Source organism: Boleophthalmus pectinirostris, unplaced genomic scaffold (genome assembly GCF_026225935.1).
Source record: "Boleophthalmus pectinirostris isolate CB_2022bp ecotype Guang Dong unplaced genomic scaffold, ASM2622593v1 HiC_scaffold_20, whole genome shotgun sequence".
Classification (NCBI taxonomy): Eukaryota; Metazoa; Chordata; class Actinopteri; order Gobiiformes; family Gobiidae; genus Boleophthalmus; species Boleophthalmus pectinirostris.
Window position 1 is genome coordinate 10927769 of NW_026571153.1, and position 22205 is coordinate 10949973.

Here is a 22205-nt window from a genome sequence, read left to right on the forward strand (position 1 = left end):
GGTGTTTTTATTTTGCTGGAATCAATTCCTATTCCTAATATGGAACTCCAAATTCACTCCTTTAACTGCTAGCCTCATGAGCTTCATTTGACTGGAGCCGAACTCTATAGATGATGTCACACTCATTTAGGAGACAACTGACTGTATAAATAAGTGGACTAAGAGGAAACTGAACCCCAAGTGTACTGGTATGTCCATTTGCTGCGATTTAAAACAGCTTTTGTACAAAAAGGTGAAATGTTACTTAAAAGGCACAGTACCTGATTTTTATGGTCTTAAAAATGTGTAAAACAAAACTAGCTTTTCACTCAGTTCCCGGTGCTTGGACAATAAAACGCTTTGTAATTTAATGCAGACAGAACACAATGGACTTATTGTGACTTCAAGAGCTGCTTATATAATATCTTGTCTGGAGCAAGACAAATTTTGCCCAAATACATGGGAAAAATCAGGTGCAGGTCCTTTAAAGGAAACATTTAAAGATGCAGCTCTGGTTCAGTCTTAGTTCATAAATGATGAGACTCCATTATAATTATCTGCCATTCTTTATTCCTGTTCCTGATAGAGCTTTGGTTCAGTCTCGGTTTGGTCTGAATTATGTCCTGGTTTAGTCCTGGTTTACTACTGATCTTAAACTGACCAATTTAGTTTCAATTTAGTTCAGACCCGGTCGTGTTCTAGTCTAGTCCCAGCCCAGTCCTATTGTAGGCCTAGACCTAGTACCAGTCATAGTACAGGTCCAGTCTTGGTCCAGTCCTGGTCTAGTGCCTGTGAGTAAAGTGCTGCGAGTCCCTGAACTCCAGGAAGACGGTGAAGAGCTGATGCAGCGCTTGGACTCGTGTTTGCTTGCTGTGCACCGGGATGTCCAGCAGGGGACAGATGATGTCCACGTACTGGTCCAGTCCCAGGTCCAGGTCTGCGGAGGGAAGTTGGACTCGGGTCAGCAGGTCCTCCAGCTCGGGGGGCCACTCCTGCAGCAGAGCGTCCACGTCGGGCATGGCCTTGGAGAAGTGTACGGTGGGAGGAGGCTTGGAGCGGTGCAGAGCCGTGATGCTGTCCACCCAACGCTCCACAGGCCGAGGGTTCGACTCCGGGCTCGCCACGCTCGTCACCTTCTGTGTCTGCAGAGAGGAGATCCAGTCAAATCATTACAATAAACCACAGTATCCGTTTCAAGATGGTGTAACTGAGTCTTAAAAATGTGAAAAAGAATTAGTTTGTTTTAAACAGTGTGCAGTGGTCCAAAGTTATTCTTCACTTACCTGGTGCATTCCAAGCATCTGAATTATTCATCGTGATGAATTTCACAAAGAGACCAGCACAGTCTTGCCATCAGAGTCAAGATAACAACAACAAGCATGCTAAAGCGCACTTTCTGATTCCTGACGGACAATAAAATGCTTTATACTTATATGTAGACAGTGGGTTCTTTGTGACCTCAAGAGCTTATACAATATAGCTGTACTGGGGCAAGACAAATTTATCTTAAATACTTGGAAACTAATCAGACACAGGGCCTATAAATAGCTACTTGCTATGCCAACAATCCCAATTTTTCATCATTCTGAACAGGGGTGCAAAAATTAATTTGATTAATCCTGTTTAGTTGACTAATAAAATGTCTTTTGACATGTGTTTACATGTTTTACCATTATTTTAAAAGAAAGACAGTGGCATAATTATCACGCAGAATTGACTCTTGTGAGCTTTAGGCCATGTTATAATGGTACCTCCTCAAAAATACATGAAGTTATGTTTTGAGTAATATAGACCCTTTGTGTCTTTTTTTTTGGTCTATTTGGTTTATTTTTGACTAGTCAACTAATCAACAAATAATAATTGTTCCTTCCTTAGTCACAGTGTCAGAACTGTGGGGTCTGGCGCAGTCCTGGTTCAATCCTGGCTCAGTACCTGTATTTCTCCATGCTGTTTGCTCTCCTCGCTTAGCCACAGCGTTAGCACTGTAGGGTCAGTCTGTTTGACACTGGGCTCGTCCAGGACCAGCAGACCCAGACCATCAGCTCGCCCGTCCGGTCGAGGCACTTTGAGGAAAGCATCAATGTCACCCACAGCCGGGATGAAGTCTGGGATGAACGGTTTTAACACATGCTCCAACTCCATGGTTTGAGGAGTGTAACGAGTGATGTACTGGAACAGCTCCTTACCCTGGGAACAACAGTTACAGTGACCATGATTTTAACTCTTTCTACAAAACAAAAAATAATGGGTAAATTCAGATGTTTCAAAACTATGATAACTGACTTTCTGGATCTGAGACATCACCTGCATGTCTCCAAAAAATACATAAATAAATGGTTTAGTCCTGGTTTAGACAGCTCAGAACTAGTATATCCTGATTTAATCCTGAGGTCAGTTTGGTTTTAGTCCTGGTAAAGTCTTGGTTCAGTTCTAACTTAGTCCAGTACTATTATTATATTGCTGAGTCAGTGTGTTAAGACCTGGTTCACACCTGATTCTTTTCTTGGTTCAGTACTGTGATTTCAAAGAAATCTATTGGCTGTTGGTACCTCTGAGCTGACAGGCAGGTTGGCGTAGTCGTTGGGGTCATACGCTCCCTCTGGGGTTTTGGGCTGATCTTCATCATCATCATCCTCTGTCTCCTCTTCCTCTTCGGACTCCTCCTCCTCTTCATCATCTGGGCTCAGTCCGGTCTCAGGACTCAGTCTGGTTTTAGGGCTGGGGGAGGTCACAACGATACAAGTTAAGATTAGTGTGAGAAGAACAGTTATAGAACTGATAATAACTTTATTTTAAATGTATTTTTCCATTCTAAAAGACAACACCAAATTTGTATTAGGTGACTGTTAGAATAATTGCATATATTATCCCATATTTGCTATGTACGATTTATTTGTGTGAATTTGAATAATCTCTTTCATTCATACTTGTTGCCGGAGGGGTCTTTGGTCTTCTGCGGCTGCTCCTCGTCGCTGCTGCTGTCCGCGGTCATCAGGCCCCGGGCTCGGCCTCTTTGTGTTGCGGAGAGCGGCTGTGTGGTCCGGGGAGGAGGGCTGTAGACACTGGCCACCTCCTGGTCCTCATCGTGCAGCTCTACACTCTCGTCATAATGCTGGTTTTTGACTAAAGCGCGCCTGGCTCGAGCACTCATTTATCCGAGTTTAGTCTAAACTACAGCATCAACGTTACAAACGAGCCCGACATTAACGTTAACTTGCTAGCAGCTTCGGCTAACAAATGTAAACTTTTCAGAGTTACCCAATAAAGTTCAGTTTTCCTGGGTTCATACGTGCTCCAAAATAGTCACAACTCATTTACAATAACCTCTGGGTCATCTGGTGCTTCTTTTTGTTGTCTGGAATGAATAAAGCTGCTGTTATTTTAGTCTGAAGCTAACAAAGCTAACGTAGCAACTATCAAGCGGCGATGCACGTATCCTAGCAACGAGGACGCAGTCACATCCTGTTTTGTTTTGCTTAGTTTTTGTTAGATTTTTCACAAATTTAAAAGTGTGCATTAAAAAATACGATAACCGTATGCGAACACCATAGTAACTATTATTATTTAAAAAAAAAAAAATAATATATATATATATATATATATACATCAACTAATTAAGAGAAATATACAAAATTAGAACCACCACATCTCGTTCCTGTTCAGTCGTGCTATCGCGAGAGGACAGACGTATGCGAGAACTGCTCGGTGACGATGGCGGGAAATCCCATCGTGGCGGGAAAGCGCAGCGTTTTTCACTGCCGACAGGTGGCGCTAAAATAAAATACGCAGTAAACAAATAAATCCAGCCAAATATTATTTAATAAATACGATTTACCTAAGTTTTAGATATAAAATCAAAATATAAAAAAATGCAATGTTATTATTTATTGTAATTTGTGCGTTTTTGCATTGTTAAAATTATGTTTATGTAAAAATTATATGTTAAAAAAACGAAAGGGGAGGGAGAAGAGACGTACAGAGTGAGTGAGATGAAGGGGGGGAGAGCCAGCGCTTAATTATAACACTTAGCGTGGCTGCTCGCTCATTTTATGTGTCTGCATCCCTGCATTTGATATTTTATTGATGTAATTTAAAGATTTTAGAAGGGTTGTGTAAGGTTGTTGGTTAGATTTTACATGCGCAACGCGGGAAGAAGCATCTGTGGAGAGATTATATATTGAAGCTGTAGCATCTTGTCGCTTGCTTGTTGTAGCCGTGTGAGAGATCGCATCCTAGCAGCAGCAGCAGCAGGCGTGGAAAGAAAGTGCATCGCTTCTTCTTGTGAGTAGTGGAGGAGTTGACGGCGGCCTGCAGCGGGGAGGAGAGAGCCGAAGCCGGGAGTTGGAGTTTCGGGGCACCGCGGGGCACTGAGAACGCAGCACCATGGCGGTAAACCTGGACAAGGAAGCCTACTACCGCCGGATAAAGCGGCTGTACAGCAACTGGAAGGTAAACCCCGGGGCGCTGCGTGAGATTCAGGCTAAAACGTGGCTCCATCCAGCCGTGGGAAACCCATGTTTGAGACGCTAACTTAGCTTTTCACTCCGAGCGGGGAGACACTTGACGCGGCTTGTGGTGCATGTTTACTCCCTGTTCTCGCATCAAGCATGGCCCCGCGATGGAAAATACTTAATCTGCATTTCTTTGTGTTTACTTCTCCCGTTATTTTATCTCACAAGTTGCCCACAGCTTTTGTTTTCTACCTTGTTCACTTGAAAACTATTGGCGCTACCTCATGTTAGCATTCCCCATTCACCGTTAGCTTGTTTTAGCCAGCCAAGTTTGCTCTGCTTACTCTTTAGATATAAATAATATGATTAATTGACCACTATAACATCCCCACTGCTAAACAACATTATTTTAAAGGCGGGTCCATTCACCTAGTTCACCTATGACAATATTTATTTTTTACAATCGGAGTATGCTAATGATAGCTGGCAAATTAGCATGTGAATAATACCAGCAGCATCCCCATAGCATGTGCAGCTTCCCGTGTTGCCTGGAAATTACTTTATTCAGTATTTAGAAAGAATAGAAGGTTCTTTACAAATAAATGGGCCCACACAAAGTTGTAAAAGTTACCAATCCTAACTATTCAATGTGAATCAGTTTGAATCACAAAAGTAAACAAGAGGTAAAATAGTGTTAATCATTGGACTATAATTTATTGGGCCTCTGTCAAGTTAAAATTGACATGTCATAAGCTTAATTTGCATGTTCATAACTAAATTTTTGGCACGAATTATTATGTAGCCTAATACTTAAAGTATCATAAAGTTGCTTGTTGGTGACTATTCATCTTTTTAGATCATAATCATTGTAATAACCTTTTGCTTGTTTCTTTGTTTTTTACAGAAAGGAGAGGATGAATTTGGTAAAGTGGATGCCATTGTGGTATCTGTTGGAGTGGATGAGGAAATTGTGTACGCCAAATCCACTGCCATCCAGGTAAGATCAGAAAGATGAAACAAATGTTTTTTTTTTTAGGTTTTTTTTAATTTAATTTAGGAGTAGAACACATTTTTACAATGCAGCTCAATTCATGTTATTAGATTCCAAGCCATCATAATGTTATTTTTGTAAGCCCCCCCCCCCCATTTCTTGCCACAGAATACCAAACTATTTAACGAAATCGAAAGTTTTTTCACAAGCTCCTTTTGACATGTTTTTAGAATTAAATGAAGTTGTGTTTTCTAGATTCTTTTTTATTTCTGATAATGCCAGAGTCAGAACTTTAATTCATTTGTGTTTAACAGTGTAACAAAATTAGTATTACAATCATAGCAGTTTGTCCTGTAACTTACCTTTACTGCTGCCTTATGATAAATTATAAAATTGCCTCTATTCCTAATGATGTATATTTTTTTATTTTCAGACTTGGCTGTTTGGCTACGAGCTGACAGACACGATCATGGTATTTTGTGAGTCAAAGATAATTTTTCTTGCCAGTAAAAAGAAGGTGGACTTCCTCAAACAGGTGGCCATCACAAAAGGCAACGAGAACGCCAACGGAGTCCCACCAATCACCCTCCTCACCAGAGAAAAAGTACGCCACTGAGTTGGTTCAAATGCATTATAATGATTTTGGTTTGCATTAAACTGGTTGTTAATAGGAATTGTACTTTCAAATGTATAGTTACTTATTTACTTTTTAAAAATATTTTTCATTAGTAGTAGTAGTAGTAGTAGTTCATATCTCTATTGCTAGTGGTAGTTGTTTTAATTACATCTCTTTGTGTTCTGTTTTCTTTTAGAATGAAAGTAACAAGGCCAACTTTGATAAAATGATTGAGGCAATCAAAGGCAGCAAAGAAGGAAAAACAGTTGGCGTTTTTATCAAGGACAAATTTCCAGGAGAATACATGAAGAGCTGGAATGACACACTCACCGCCGAGGGGCTGGACAAGGTACTGCATCTCATTTTTAATGTTATGGCCAAATAGTTTTCTAACAGTTGGCATAATGATTGTATATTATTTTCTCTTTAAGCATTCAAGTTAACTCATTGTGATTGCTGCTCATTCGGATTAAAAATATAAACTTTTCCAAGGGTCTGATTCAGGGAATAAAAATGTGCACAATCACAAAGTTATGTTACTATTTCATACAGGAATTACTTAGGAATTTAGAGGTGGGTCATCAAAACTTTTGTTGGGTTTCATTGCACAAAAATGTAACATTAACCAAAAGAAGTGCAAAAACTCACCCATATGTACCCTTCTTTAGAAATTGAAATACCTTTGAACGGCATACTCTATATTCGATTTGATGGTGTTTGCAAAATATTATCCATGTTTTGTAGACCATATAGAGGTTTGTTTGTGTGATCATGTCATATTTTTTCAGGTGGACATCAGTGCAGTGGTGGCCTACACGATGGCGGTGAAGGAGGACCAGGAGCTGAACCTCATGAAGAAGGCAGCGGCCATCACCAGTGAAGTCTACTCCAAGTTCTTCAAGGAACGTGTCATGGAGATTGTCGACGCGGATGAGGTAAAAAATATTTTTAGTTTATTTATTTGGTCTGGGTTGTAATTAGATTTGATTGTGATGAATTGATTTCTTTATTTAAATGGTAGATGAATTTACAGTGTACATCTGAAACAAAGGGCTGTAAGGGGAACACTGCATAACTTTTCTGGTCAGAGGTCTACTTCCTGCTTGTCTGCACGGAAACATTATTGCTTAGTACTTACAGATGCGTTTTATTGGTCAGCTTCTTCAAAAAACTTCTTACTCTGAGCAGTGTTGCCACTCTACTGATCTTACCTGTAACAGACAGTGGCAGGTGGCAAACCGTCCTCTAGAAAAGTGATAAAAGGTGCACTATAAATCTTTTGCCTGTTGTTTTTCTATTATATTGTCAGTTGTGTCCCATGTCATTTCCCCTGTGAATCAAATTGTGAATCCTATAATATATGAATCGGTTGTTTAACAATAATGAGTAATTGAGACACCGGCATAATTGCTGTTTTATTTTGTCCATCAGAAAGTGCGTCACAGTAAGCTGGCGGAGTCTGTGGAGAAGGCGATTGAGGAGAAGAAATACCTAGGAGGAGCAGATCCATCCACAGTGGAGATGTGTTACCCTCCGATCATTCAAAGCGGAGGAAACTACAGCCTCAAGTTCAGCGTTGTCAGGTACCAGGGACCTTTGTTTAACTGCTGCTTTTCACGTAACATTGTTAATCTAAATTTGATGCAGAAGAGAGCAAGTAGTTATGTCTGAAGTATAGATTTGGGCTAAGTTCTCTGTGTCATGGATATGGTGATAAAAATCTAAATGTCATTCCTGTGACAGTTTACCATTTTGGTAAAATGGAACACACGCTTTTTCCCCACCCACTACTATAGGTGAGCGTCTGTAAGGCTCTGAGTGAGTGAAGGGTAAGCTTTCAGAAGAAGCATTTACCTCCTAAAAAGGCAGTACTTTAGATTTTATGTCTGTGTGTTTAAAACTGTAATGCTTTGACCCTCGTTGTTTAATCCTCAGAAATCAGAACTTCTGTTGTAGTCAGCTCGTCAGATTGCTTAAACCAAAACTCACGTTAAGGTCTAACTTCAGTAACAGAGCTTCAGCAGAGCCTCCAGCTGGCTTCACCCCTCAGGGAAATGGATAACTTATCACAAACTGTCCTTTTTTTAATCAGGGGCATTGTTATGGTCTTTAACCCTGGCATTGGCCTTTTTGTGTGAGTAATAGTGTTTTTCTTTTGCAGTGATAAGAACCACATGCACTTTGGAGCCATCACGTGCGCAATGGGTATCAGGTACAAGTCGTACTGTTCAAACCTGGTCCGGACTCTGATGGTGGACCCCACACAGGAAATGCAGGACAACTACAACTTCCTGCTTCAGGTGGAGGAGGAGCTGCTCAAGGAACTCAAGCATGGTGCGTTCAAGGACTGACTGATTAGAGTTTTCAAAAATGGCTTACTGATTCAGTGGAAATACAGGTTTGTGCACCAACTCACTTGAAAATAAAAATTGCATGGTTTAGTGATGGTCCAAATGAATTTTATATTTTGAGCAGATACATATTTGAAAAAAAAAAAACATAATATATTTATCTGGGATTTAAAATAAAAGTTGCATGATTGTGTAAATATGCAGTCATGTTTTTTGGCTAAGTGCTGCTCTTTTTCCATTTTTACTCATGAGTCAGAGCATCAGACTTGTCTTTTTGAACAGAAAACAAACTGACACAGACTGGAGCAGCTTACAACACATATTTTAAAAATGTTGAATGTTGAACCAATTTTTACCTTGGAAACCCTCATATATTATATTGGAACAGATATATCACCCATCCCTAACATGGTTGTTTAAACAAGTGGAAGATTAAAATGTGCAATATTAAACTATTAAATGTGTTGCCTTGTCACAGGGGTGAAGATCGGTGACGCCTCTAACGCGGTGTTTGAATATGTGAAGAAGGAGAAGCCAGATCTCTCCTCCAAACTGACCAAAAATCTGGGGTAAGTCTCCAGTCATTTTGCTGTAATATATATTTTTTAAATTTGATTTTCTATTCAAACGCTTTTTGGTTTTGCCTGATTTTGTAGATTTGCCATGGGCATTGAGTTCAGAGAAGGCTCTCTGGTGCTGAACAGTAAAAACCAGTACAAACTAAAGAGAGGTGAGTAAAGCTAATGACCAGGATTTTCATCGATCTTGAACCTGAATGAAATGCAAAAAAGACTAGCTTTATTTGTCCCATAATAGAGAATTTTTAGTGTTGCAACACCAAATTACAATAATGGCACAAAAAGTATTAAATATTTGTGATATGCAGTAATGATATACCTAAACCGTAATTGTTTACTACTAAGTGGAGTAAAATAACAGAAATAACAATGAAAAGCTGCCATCAAAATTTGGTAAGAAGTCTGTCAGTATATGTGGTTTGGAGCTCTGTTCAGAAGATTGGCTTTAGACTGTCCATTAAAAAGACCTAAACTGATTATTGATCAAATGAATTGATCAATTACACAGCCCTTTGTGGTGGTAATGTGCATTTCCTCTGTTTCAGGCATGGTGCTGAACATCAGTTTGGGCTTCACTGATTTGGTGAACAAAGAGGGAAAGAAAGACGAGGACAAAAAGTACGCTCTGTTCATCGGAGACACAGTTCAGATCAACGAGGTGAAAATTTACACTTGAATACCTCCAATATTTTAACAGTTTCATCTGTTATTTAAAAAGTGCAGCTAAAGAAATTTACAATATCTAAATTTTGTGTATGGTTATTATGAAATCCAAATTTACAGACCCCTTACATTTAGGTTAACTTTTTGGAGGATAGTTTTGCTTTTACAGTATTTTGTGGTATCCTTAAACCTCAGTCGAACAAACCGGGATCTTGCTGTTCAAGTTACTTCTCCCTCATTTCCCCAGAAGATGGAGCCCTTGAGCTTTCTCTTGCAATGATTTCATTAAATATTGAACTTTATTTTCACCACAGGAAGAAGCAGCCACAGTTCTTACACCTGTGAAGAAAAAGATAAAAAATGTGGGAATCTTTTTAAAGGTACGTTTATCTGCTCAGCTAAATTTGTTAAAACACTTTTAATATCTGCTGTAGGACTTTTCAATTCTTAATTTTTATGGTATGGTATTTTTCCAGAACGATGATGAGGAGGACGAGGAGGAGGAAGGGGACGATGCAGAGGAGCTTTTGGGGAAAGGAGCTCGGAGTGCAGCCCTGCTCGCAGACCGCACCAGGGTCAGTCCAACAAAACAAAATACACTTAATCTGATTCGGTAGAGTGAAGATACATTGTGAAAGTTACAAATATTTGGTTCTCCCAAGGTTACACACATTTTTATTAAAGTTATGAAGTTGTTTGGTTTTTTTGTGCTGTGGCTTCTACAATGTAATGATGGGTATTCAAATTCACAATTGATTCAATGTATGAAGTATTTAAGGAGCACTTTGTAACCTGCATGCTTCTCTGGGGATGCCATTGTTATGCCTGGAATGTTTCACAGTATGGCATTAAATCTGTTTCCTCCTTACTGGTCAGATCTATGTAGAGGCAAGCCCACTAACAGAATGTTTTTAGCCATGAAAAAGCAGGCAATTGAATAAATACATAATGCATGAATATTAAATGCCTTTTTTTTTGGATCATTTCAGGCAACGCAACGCATCAAAAAATCAGTTTCAATCCACTACCAAAAGTTGCACAGTGTGCCTTTAAATTAAATCAGACGCAGTGCTATAATTAAAATAATTTAAATGCATTTCAACATAAATATTGTTGGTTTGGAGAAAGTTTGGAGTTAAATGTACTTTTTACGGCACCTTTTCCAAATTAACATGAGTCTCCTGACATTTTCTCCGGGGTCTGTCCTGTTGTTTGAGCCTGTATTTAAACACGTCATTAACAGAGTGCTGTGTGTGTTTTGTCTCAGCTCGTGGGAAAGGTGAGTATGACCGCTCTCCGCTACTCTCACATCAGCTTCAGTCTCGTCACCTCTGAAGAAAACTTCGCCTGAAAGCCACTAACTCCACTGGATCGGTCACAGTCCAGTCTTTAGTGAACACTGTAAAATGCTAAAATGTGGAGTATGCCAAAATAAGAAGGAACATTATCACGGAAAACATTGTGAGAGCGTAGGAGGGAATAATCATTTTGAGGCGCAGGGAGATGATTAGCGAAAAAACTGGAGAGAAACTCATTACAGGCGGAGCAGAGATGAAGCCTACTGCTACAAACCATTAATCATCTTTGTAGTCAACTAATTGTTGATAATATAAAGTTTGATACTGAAATTTGATCATTGTAATCTTATTGTCATAATCCTTTTCATTATCTGGGCTGTACAGACGCTAAAACCTTTAGAACAAAGAGAATGCCAAAGAATAATCAATTTCTCATTTTTATCAATAATACACAAATGGTATCTTGAAACTTACCATATTACCATATTTTATTTACAGGTAGTTGATAATATAAGCTTAAATAATCAATACACAATAATATTCATAATAATAATGATGACTAGTTGACTGATCATGAGTTGCATTCACACTCTTTACAAGTCTGCTCTCATTCACTAAAATGTGCGTGTAATTGCTGTGGTGTTTGTGGAGCAGACTTGTATTTACACAGATCCAGTGGAGTTTGGGTTTAACACCGTTGTGTCTGACCCCCATCTAAACGCATGAGTGTGGCTGATCCATCGCTGTATCGTTTATTTGTAAATAAAGTCAATAAATGCTTTTCCATCAACGAGACGCCACAAAAACTGTTCCTAATGAAAAAGGCTTCTTCAGCAGGTCACCAGTGTTCATTTTGATCAGAATTCTTAAGTCTTTGTAAATATAAGCCACTGAAGGCTAAAAGCCAAAAGACAATTTTGTTTTTCATCAACTAAAATATTAAACTGACAAAACTATAAAAAAAAAAAAAAAAAAAAAAAGTGGTTCCCAAACTGGTACAGGTACCCCCAGTAATTACACAGGGGATACGTATGGAGAGTTTTGGAACAAATTAAATGGCATCTTGTCTTTATTTGAATTTAATATATGATTTGGATCTTCACGGTTTTAATTGAGGCACATGTAATATTTTTTTTATTTATTTTCATTTAAGTATTAGATATTGTAAGATGTATCCAGCTTCCACAGACATTTTCTTAAAGTAGAAGTAGGGGCTACAAAAGAGTGTTTGAACCACTGTATTAGACAAAATTAACACTGCTGTATTACTATGTTGAAAAGAAGGTTTTTGTGCAAGAAAAGGGCCATAACAACCTTGTGGTTTTGAGGAAAAATTTTTTTGCAATTGCCTTCATGCATATCTAGGTCAACCTTTTTAAGTGTTGCGACACAATGGGAAGTGTATTAAAAATTATTTCGCCACAAAGATTTCTAAAATATGGTTGGAATGTTTTGTCTTAATTTAATTTAATTCTAATAATTTCAGTATGCATTTCTGGCAGCTCCCCACAGTACCTTCAGTCTACGAGGGGACCAAAACCTCTGGCCCTGTCATTTATTTTAGCAGTTTATGGAAATGCACCTTATTAACTTGACATTTCATTTAAATCTAACAAATCAAATGACTTACGATGTTTTTTGTTTGGGTTCAAACACAGAATGAGATGACGGCGGAGGAAAAGAGGAGGGCTCATCAAAAAGAACTAGCCAACAGTTTAAATGAAGAGGCCAAGCGGAGACTGACGGAGCAGAAGGGAGGGCAGCAGATCCAGAAGTGAGTGCACAAAGCGGCCTGAGCGGGGCGATGTGGAGAAGGGGATAATAACTAGAGCCCGACCGATATGGATTTTGCTGTGGCCGATATGAAACCGATATAATGGGAGTTGGCGCTGCCGATATAATCGCCGATATATTTAGTGATGTAAAAATTCACTGTAAATGTTGAATTGTTTAAAAAGGTTTGGCTCTGGTGGATTTTAATTTGGGTTTATTTAGGCAACATTTATTGTTATTCTGCCTCTTTACATCATATTTACAGACAGTAGGTTGGCTTAATGGCATTTTTGCATCACATTCTAGACACTAGTGATGGGTATTCCAGTTCTTTTTAGAGAACCGGCTCTTTTGGCTCGGCTCACTAAAAGCTGCTGGTTCTTTTGGTTCCCAAGTGGCTCTTCAGATTGTTTTGTTGCAAGCAGGACTAAAGCACGTCTAAAGCAGGACTGAATCAGGACTGAACCAGGTCTAAACCAGGACTGAAAAAGGACTAAACCGGGACTTATTTATTTTATGCTAAACTACAGTCAAATATGCTCGTTTTTTTATTTTTATTTTTTTTTTAATCCTACGTACACGCAAATTTCTCAGAGTTTCGTTTTGAGCCGCTGCCGCTGTCAAACCACGAATCTGCACGCGGCGTGAAGAAAAAAAAAAGTGAGAAAAAGAGAAAACACGGCTCCCAATAAGGATCAGGCTCCCGTCGTTCCCTTCAAAGAGCCGGTTCTAAGAGTCATTTCGTTCGCGACGGACCCATAACTAGTAAAGAAAGTAGCGCTATTAGCCTTTAGCCGTAAATACGTGCGCGCCGCAGTAATTAATTATATGCGCAAATGTCATAATTCACACGTCTGTTCACAGCTCATTTACATATCAGTGCAGGTCCAGGAGCAAATATACGGCCAATATAGTCACTTTAGAACAGACCAATAGAAAACAGTCTGTTTATGTTAACCGATTGTCCGTAAAAAAGAATATCATCTCAGTGTTTGGATCTGTGTCTGCAGGTGTAAACAAACACACGTGAGTGACGCGACTCTGTGGTGTGTTCAGGGACAGTACGGACACACACAGACGAATGACTCCGTAGATAAATACTGATGTGGAGCCACATATTAGGACATTTATCTGTCTGTAAATTGGATTAAATGAACAGAATGTAGAGAGTCTAAGCTTTATAACGAGGTATAACATGCCCACGTGAAATATCGGCCCCTATCAGCAAGCATATCGGCCGATAGCCGATATGCCTAAAGTCGCCCATATCAGCCGATAATATCGGCCAACCGATATATCGGTCGGACTCTAATAATAACAGTGCATTTTTTTTATTCTCTCAATGATCAGATGACACTTTTTGTATAACTTTAGAAATGTGTTGAAACGTGCCGCTATAGAAGTCTTGAGATTGAATGGACAACAGTGCAGAAATGTTTATATTCTTGTTTGGACGTTTACATTGCAAGTTTAGGTCCTTTTTTTATTTGTAAATCAACATTTTATTACTAAGAATGTCATACTTAAGGATAGGAAATATTGCAATTGAAACTAATTTGAATTGGCAAAATTATCAAATAGCTAATGTAGCCATTATTTAAACAAAATATTGACATTTTATGATAAAATGCTGCTATATGCATGGGATTCTTGTATATATTTAGTGGTTTAGATTTTAGTCTTAGTTTATATGCTCCTCATTTAAAATTTTCACCAAGAACTGGAACAACATTGAGATTTTTTATTCTAAAATTGTGCTAGTCAACTCTACCTTCAAATGTAGCAAATCTTTCAACCTTATTTGATAGTGTCTTGTAGACATTGTACTTTATTACCAAATTTGTGTGTGCAATGACATAAACAATAATTTTTTAATATTTCTAAAGAAGCTCATCAAAACATCTTCAAACATTTGAAAATTACTCTTGGTACCATTAATAGCAGTGCTGTAGCTGCTGACTTGTTTCATATTTACAATCATTCATTCTTTTCTGTTTTCTTCTCCAGAGCCCGAAAGTCGAACGTTTCATACAAAAATGTGTCACAGATGCCCAGAGAAAAGGACATCAGGGACATGAAGATTTTTATTGACAAAAAATACGAAACAGTTGTGATGCCGGTGTTTGGTATTGCCACGCCTTTCCACATCGCTACCATCAAGGTTCTTACACATCTGATTCTTTTAAAATGGATGAAATGCTTATTTATCTTTAAAATCTCTCTCAAAATCTCATTTATTAAGGCCCTATAATAGTTTTTTATTCTTAATAGGTCTGGGATAGTATAGTGTTTTGTTTGGAGACTGAATATTGATACTTTGATACCTGTATTTAGACATATGGTAGGGTTACTTATATTAAATATAAATACTGGTGTGCTTTCAGTGGAATTAAAGGTTCACTATTTAACATCTTCATGGAGATTAGGTGGTGGTCCTCCCCCTTCCTGAAAAATTTCATTGTGCACCTTTTTTGAACAAGTAAAACTTGTAAAATTAAGTCAAACAACAAATAAAACATACATTAATTGAATTATTTTAATTAGTGATATTATTATAACATAATGTTAGTGTTCTATCATTTAATTTCCTCTGTATAATTGTACGGGTTTGTTTTTGCTGCAGAACATCAGTATGTCAGTAGAGGGTGACTACACCTATTTGAGGATTAACTTCTACGTCCCGGGCAGCTCTCTGGGACGACAAGAAGGAAACATCTTTCCAAACCCAGAAGCCACTTTTGTCAAAGAAATGTGAGACTCACCAGAAAATCTGAAAAATTATTTATGTAATACAAAGTCCTGTTTGAGAATTTTTCATTCCACTATTTTTATTCTCCAGCACTTACCGAGCATCCAACCTCAAAGCTCCTGGTGAACTCTCTGTGCCCTCCACAAATCTCCAAAATGCTTTCCGCATCATAAAAGAGGTTCAGAAACGCTACAAAACCCGAGAGGCGGAGGAGAAGGAGAAAGAGGGAATCGTGAAGCAGGACTCTCTTGTTATAAACCTGAACCGAAGTAACCCCAAACTCAAAGACTTGTATATTCGACCAAACATTGCTCAGAAGAGGATGCAGGGCTCGCTGGAGGCACACACCAATGGTAAGCAACACACCCCGGTCTTAAAAATACAGGATTAGTCAAAGTAAAAGTTTATTTTCCATAATATGCCCCTCTTTTAATGCTGGTGTATCATACTTTATTCCTTTGAAGGCACAAATCTTCAATAATTTCCCTATAGTTGTTTTTGATGCCACACGTGATAGTCAGATGGATGTGCACTTTCTGGCAGTCAATAAAATGTTTATATTGGGTGCAGTGTTTTTATGCATTTTCAAGCTGCACTGTTGAAGATAAAATATGAATGTATTGCAAAAAGGAGATAGTCTATTTAAGCTCATTGTGTTTTGTCTGTGCAGGTTTCAGGTTCACATCGGTTCGTGGAGACAAAGTGGACATTTTGTACAATAACATCAAACACGCCATTTTTCAGCCATGTGACGGAGAAATGATCATCGTTCTGCACTTCCACCTCAAAGTGAGTGCTCCTCTGTTAGAGAGTCAAGATAAACCAGTGAAATTGGAAAAAGCCGCCAACCCTAAGTTTACACCTCTACACATGTTCTGAAGTGTGTGGGACTCTTGCGTTTATAAGTTCAGGTTCAACTCTTTAAATGAACTGAATCTTGCTTTGAGAACTTAATTGGAAAATCTTGTCCAGGAAAAAAAAGGCAACTATTTTTCTTAATCTTCCAGCCAGGCCTTTCACAATAATTACTATATTGATTTATTCAAAAATTATTAAATTGTTTGTTTGTTTTTTTTTTTTTTTGTAGTTTTTTTTACCAATGGGGAACTTTTTTTTATTCTGTACTACAAAAAATAAGTAACTTTTCTAACTCATTTGTAAATACTAACTTACTAAAGTGTTTTCTGTTACTTACTTAAAAAAAAAAAAAAAAAAAAAGGCACAATAAACATTACATTTAAAATATTTTTGGCAGAGCAGACATACACAAAATCCCACATCTTCTCTGGAAATTGCTATTCAATATTTTTCAAATCTTTCAGCCATATTTGATTGATATATTCTAATTTTCTAACATATTTAACACCAGTATTTCTGCATTGCCCCTCTCTGCAGAACGCCATCATGTTTGGGAAGCGCAGACACACGGACGTTCAGTTTTACACAGAGGTGGGAGAGATCACCACAGACCTGGGGAAGCATCAGCACATGCACGACCGCGACGACCTGTACGCGGAGCAGATGGAGCGAGAAATGAGGCACAAACTAAAGTCCGCCTTCAAAAACTTTATTGAGAAAGTGGAGACGCTCACCAAGGAGGAGTTGGAGTTTGAGGTGCCATTCAGAGACCTGGGGTAAGAGCAGATGCAAGGCTGTGGGGAAAGGCATCACAGCATTACAGGGGCTCGACAAAACAGTTCTAGCTAAAAGACTCCTCCACTTAGGGTATGTTCAGACTGCAGGGCTTAATGCTCAATGCAGATTTTTTTGCGAGGTCCTTCACATTTCCAATTAAATGCAACGTGTATGTGATCTCCAGTGTGAACTCTACACACCCCAAAAGTGTCCCACATGCGCATTGGAGGACACGACGACATCACACACGGCGATCATGCTCAATGTTTACGGAAGTTAACTAAACGCTGGGCTTGTCCCCCAAAATACGGTCCAGTTCTTTGTAAAAAGGACAGGTTACACATCCACAGCCACTTCATTTGTTGTATTTGGCTCGCAGGCGCTTTTATTTTTTGTTGACATTGAAGCCAGGACCGTCTGTAGCCGCACTCTGACATTTCTTTGGCCATCATTTTAGAAACTGCCCAGTTCCGATAAGACCCCTCCTATCTGTCCTAAATTCAGCAAATCCCCCCCAAATATTAATAAACTCGCTAACCTCGCTTTCCCTCCATTGACGAGACTCCGTGCCTGACATGTAGGTGGAATGAACGTGACCTGGCCGTTCAGACTGAAGTCTCATGTCAAAAAGATCAGATATGTATCAGTTTTAGGAGCACATATCCAAGTGGCCTGGGGCGCATTTGAAAAAAATCATATCTGTGTCGTTCAGACTGTCATTAAAAGCTCAGATACAAAATGCATAGGGACAAAAAATCAGATTTGGGTCACTTCAGGTTGCAGTCTAAACGTAGCCATATAGACTTGTAGAGATATTTGAACCGAAAACACTAAACCCTGCCCCAGTTATTTCCTTTTGATGGGACTAATGTTGATGGAAGTGATCTGTGTTAAAGTTTGGAAAAAGTGAAGTGAAATAAATGTGCATCTAACTTGAAAGGTGGGGGAGAAGTGGAGGAGAAGTGGAGGAGAAGTGGAGGAGCTGGACTAGTTGATTACTAAAATAATCATTAGTTCCAGTCCTAGTCTGTGGTATTTACTGATAGATCAGTGGTTCTCTAACTTCACATAAAAGTATCAACTAAATTGTTCTTTAAAAATAGCCTCTCGAAATGACCCTACCACCAGATGTAACCCGTATTCAGTTTGGATCGCACTCACCTTTTTTGGGCCCTGATCTGAAATGAACTGTATTATCAATTTCCAGATTCCAGGGCGCCCCCTACAGGAGTACATGCATGCTACAGCCCACGTCGAGTTCCCTGGTCAATGTCACTGAGTGGGTGAGTGCTATGAATGTATGGAAAATGTAATCAAGTGAATAATATTTGTGGTAAATTGTCCGTTTTGTCCTGTGTTTGTTGGCAGCCTCCATTCGTAGTGACTCTGGACGAGGTGGAGTTGGTACATTTCGAGCGAGTGCAGTTTCATTTGAAAAATTTTGATGTTGTGATCGTTTACAAAGATTACAGCAAGAAAGTTACGATGATCAACGCCGTGCCAGTCAACTCACTCGACCCCATAAAGGAGTGGCTCAAGTATGGACACCAGTTTTTCTCTAAATATTTGTCCCTTATGTTTTTTTTAAATTAAGACTTGGTTAACAATAAGGCTGCAAGATCAGTCACACTCAAATTAAAATTTTGAATCAACAAAATATTCTTGTTTCATTTTGCCTAAACATGGCTAACCTCAAAACACCCCAAAACATTTGTCGCTTTGTTTCAGTCAATTCTTAGTCAATTATTCTGGAAGAGTTTCACACTTTTATCCTAATCTTTGTCAGAAAATTGTAATATATTTTTCCTCATATCGTTGATCTCAAGAGCTTATACAATATATCTGTACTGGGGCAAGAAAGAGTTTGCTCAAAAAGAAAAAAACATCTCGTCCAGGCTCTTTTAACCACATATTGCTTTCGTTTAGCTCCTGTGACATAAAGTACACGGAGGGAGTACAGTCTTTGAACTGGACCAAGATCATGAAAACCATCGTTGACGATCCAGAGGGATTCTTTGATCAGGGCGGGTGGTCCTTCCTTGACCCAGAGAGCGAGGTACAGAGCTATGCTAACAATTTACCTATGTCTATATTTCTCTATTTTGCGGGATTACATTTGTTTGTTTATTTGTTCTTTTCACAGACTGAATTAGATCATATGTCTCACAACCTCTCCCCCATTATCATTTTCATATTATTAAACGGCCTATTAAATAAAAAAATACTTTGAATTTAAGGTTTTAACAATGCTATGATGTTTTCATCTCATTAACTTTACATGAACTTAAAGTCATGATTATGGGCTCACCTTTCTGTTCATTTAAAGGAACTATATACAAGATAATGCTGGTGGGTGTTTTATTTTTATTTTTTTTCCCCTCAGATTTTCTCCAATCAGAAAGCAGAATGAGCCCAACATGAGTGTCGCATTTGGGTTGCCACTTAAATACTGAAATCCAGTTGGTTTAAACCTAAAATGATCTGAATGGTCTCTGTCTAAACCCTGACACCTGCAGTCAGTCACTAATCCATGCTAGTGCAGCCTCTGCAGCTCAGTAGCCTTTCCATATATTTGGAATGAAAAAAAAACGTATGTCCTGTGCTCTGTGTGCAGGTTAAGGCACTGGCAGCACGGGTACAGATATGATTGTAGTACTTTTAAAAAAAAAAAAAAACACCAGGAACATACAGTTCATTAAAAAAAAAAAAAAAGTGTACTGCTGCTGCATTCTGGGTTAACTCAACAAACCTACATACATTTTCCTCCCAGGGCAGTGGAGCTGAAGAGGAGTCAGAGTCTGAGATGGAGGATGAGACATTTAACCCTTCAGCCGATGAAGAGGAAGAGGAAGAGGAGGACAGCGATGAAGACTACAGTGATGAGACTGAGGACTCAGGTAAACACATCACTGCTATCTGTCCTTTGGTTTTCTAAATTGTATTTTAAATTATGCTGGTTTTGTTGCTTCTCAACTCTCCCATTTTTTGCTGTTTTTCATCTTAAAACGCCTGGTGGAGCTTAATGCAAAATTAACTTTGTCAAAGGTGCACTAAGCACTAAAACTTTTTTGGATGAGAGGCCGCCTGCTTTGTCTCGGAGATTGTGTTGCTTTCTCTGGACGTTCCAGTGTGGCTTCAAACTTTTCCATATTCATGGAGACCAACAGGCCAAGATGAAGGACATATCTGTGTAAAGGCAATTCTGCTCACAGAACACACGCCCGTGATCAAATAAAAAGATGGAATATTTCTGTCAGGCATCTCAGAATATGTTATATTGAGCACCTGTTAGTTTTGTGAGCTCCTGGGCTTAAACATGACCATGTTCAACATTTGTGGATTTTCTTTTGGCTAGAAGGTGAATACAGTCTGTTCTATGATCTGCTGAACTAATGTAAATTTACTGTGTTTCAGATTATAGCGCGTCGTTGGGCAGTGAAGAGGAGAGTGGCAAAGACTGGGATGAACTCGAAGAGGAGGCCAGAAAAGGTAACGGCACAACTCTTTCAAAAGAAAAGCTCAAATGACAACACACCTTTCCTACAGTTTTATAATGGTCTCCAGAACTTTTACCACTAAACAACAAAGTAGTTCAAGAATAAATGGAAATCTTAAAGAAACCATTAATATTTTGTGGTGTTTATGTGTGTGGGGTGTACATGTCCGTTCCCACCCAAACTTTTATTTATTTATTTTTAATTCCTGGTTGGACATGGCTGTTGTGAAATACATAGAAGTAATGCCATAACTATTTCACTGCAGCCGTAATGCTAACAAGGTCCAAAACCTGTCCAAATTACACAATTGGACCTTTCATTTTGTTAAACAAAGCTTTAAATTATGTGTTTTATAAATAACCTATACTTCCTGTGTTGCTGTACTTTTCCTCTTTCCGCTTGAACAGTGTAAAATTATGAAAAATATTTACCACAGGTACTATAGTACTAAAAAATGGGGGAAAAAAACAAAACAATCATGTATTATTCTAATACTTGTTCTGTTTTGTTTTGTCTACAGCCGACAAAGAGAGCCACTACGAGGATGAAGACACATCCAACAGAAAGAGAAAAGGTCGCCCTGTCGTTGCTCCTCCCAGCAAAAAGAAACGGCGATCTTAAAAAAAAAAAAAAAAATTATTTTTCCTTTTACTCTTCACAAACTGCCAAAACTCTCCTCTTCCTGTCATCTCTACCATTTTGTTCCCCCTCCTCACCATGGCGTGCGTCTGTGTGCAAGTGGGTTTTTATTGCAGACATTGTCAATTTTCTGTTAAATATATTTCTTAAAATTAATTGTAATAAAACAAAAGGACATATCTTGACAGTTTTATATGTACACAGCTCCTCCTATTATGTCTAATCGTATCATTGCGCGTTCTTTTCCTCTGTAAAGATCAACATTTTGAGTTTATTTTTTAAAATGGGGTTTGTAAGCTGCACACAGGCTCACACCACAGCACTTCTCTTCTTTCTCCTTTGTCATTCTGAGTAGTTTTGTTGTTGAAAATCCTGTTTTGTTTTTGTAATAAAATTTAATGACATTGTACTTGGCTGTAAGTGTGTCTTTTAATGGTTAAAGTTGCACTATAACTTTCCTGGTGACCTGCTTGTGTCCATGGCCATATGGAATGGTCCTACAGCAGGGTGCAGTGATGAGGCTTTCGAACAATCAGGTCGATATGACACTAAATCACATTTTTGGTATAATAAAGGATTTAAATTGAAATATATGTGAAAAAGGTTTGAGTTAAGTTTGAGAAAGTAAAATTACTTTGGTTAAGATTGTGTTCAGTCTCCAGGAAACAGAAGTGGAAAGCCCCAAAATGCACGGAAGCCCAGTACGTATGCTTAATTATCTTATCGTATTTATGTCATCATCTACATATCTTTCTTGATTTTTATCTTATTTGAGTAATGTTTTTCATTTCAGTAAAATGTATTTATAGTGTTTCAGCGCATATGCTCATACAATCCACTACATGTCATGAAATAACCAAAACCTCCAGCAGGGGTCGCTGTTCAGATAGCGCTGTGGTTAGAGCGCTCATTCATCAACACGAAGGTCAGTAGTTCACATTTCACCTAGCTTTCTATTATTATTGTTGTTGTTATTGTTATTATT

At 38.5% G+C, this 22205-nt stretch overlaps 2 protein-coding genes across 2 annotated transcripts; one reads left to right on the forward strand and one right to left on the reverse strand.

Annotated features, from left to right (window-relative positions):
* Positions 1-526: 526 nt before the first annotated feature.
* On the reverse strand, positions 527-3469 carry ift46 (intraflagellar transport 46 homolog (Chlamydomonas)). The gene is made up of 4 exons (XM_020936505.2): positions 2907-3469; positions 2529-2697; positions 1912-2166; positions 527-1121 (listed from the first exon to the last, which is right to left on the reverse strand). The coding sequence occupies exons 1-4, from the start codon at positions 3128-3130 to the stop codon at positions 762-764; spliced, it is 1008 nt and encodes a 335-aa protein (XP_020792164.1). The 5' UTR covers positions 3131-3469; the 3' UTR covers positions 527-761.
* A 496-nt stretch (positions 3470-3965) lies between these two features.
* On the forward strand, positions 3966-21629 carry supt16h (SPT16 homolog, facilitates chromatin remodeling subunit). The gene is made up of 24 exons (XM_020936472.2): positions 3966-4428; positions 5335-5427; positions 5855-6025; positions 6234-6386; positions 6826-6972; positions 7469-7620; positions 8199-8371; positions 8867-8957; positions 9045-9118; positions 9512-9624; positions 9944-10009; positions 10106-10204; positions 12586-12701; positions 14708-14861; positions 15324-15451; positions 15540-15802; positions 16120-16238; positions 16845-17083; positions 18292-18367; positions 18453-18622; positions 19011-19140; positions 19855-19981; positions 20499-20573; positions 21102-21629. Exons 1-24 carry the CDS (start codon positions 4363-4365, stop codon positions 21200-21202), a joined length of 3096 nt encoding a protein of 1031 aa, XP_020792131.1. The 5' UTR covers positions 3966-4362; the 3' UTR covers positions 21203-21629.
* The last annotated feature ends 576 nt before the right edge of the window (positions 21630-22205 follow it).

Excerpts from the sequence above, each read along its gene's own strand:
- ift46 (XM_020936505.2), bottom strand. The coding sequence starts at position 3,130 with ATGAGTGCTCGAGCCAGGCGCGCTTTAGTCAAAAACCAGCATTATGAC. Across the intron at positions 2,698-2,906 it reads AAAGACCCCTCCGGCAACAA|CCCTAAAACCAGACTGAGTC; the intron begins GTATGAATGAAA and ends GACCTCCCCCAG. Across the intron at positions 1,122-1,911 it reads AACAGCATGGAGAAATACAG|ACACAGAAGGTGACGAGCGT; the intron begins GTACTGAGCCAG and ends TCCTCTCTGCAG.
- supt16h (XM_020936472.2), top strand. The coding sequence starts at position 4,363 with ATGGCGGTAAACCTGGACAAGGAAGCCTACTACCGCCGGATAAAGCGG. Across the intron at positions 16,239-16,844 it reads TTCTGCACTTCCACCTCAAA|AACGCCATCATGTTTGGGAA; the intron begins GTGAGTGCTCCT and ends CCCTCTCTGCAG. Across the intron at positions 18,623-19,010 it reads CCCATAAAGGAGTGGCTCAA|CTCCTGTGACATAAAGTACA; the intron begins GTATGGACACCA and ends GCTTTCGTTTAG.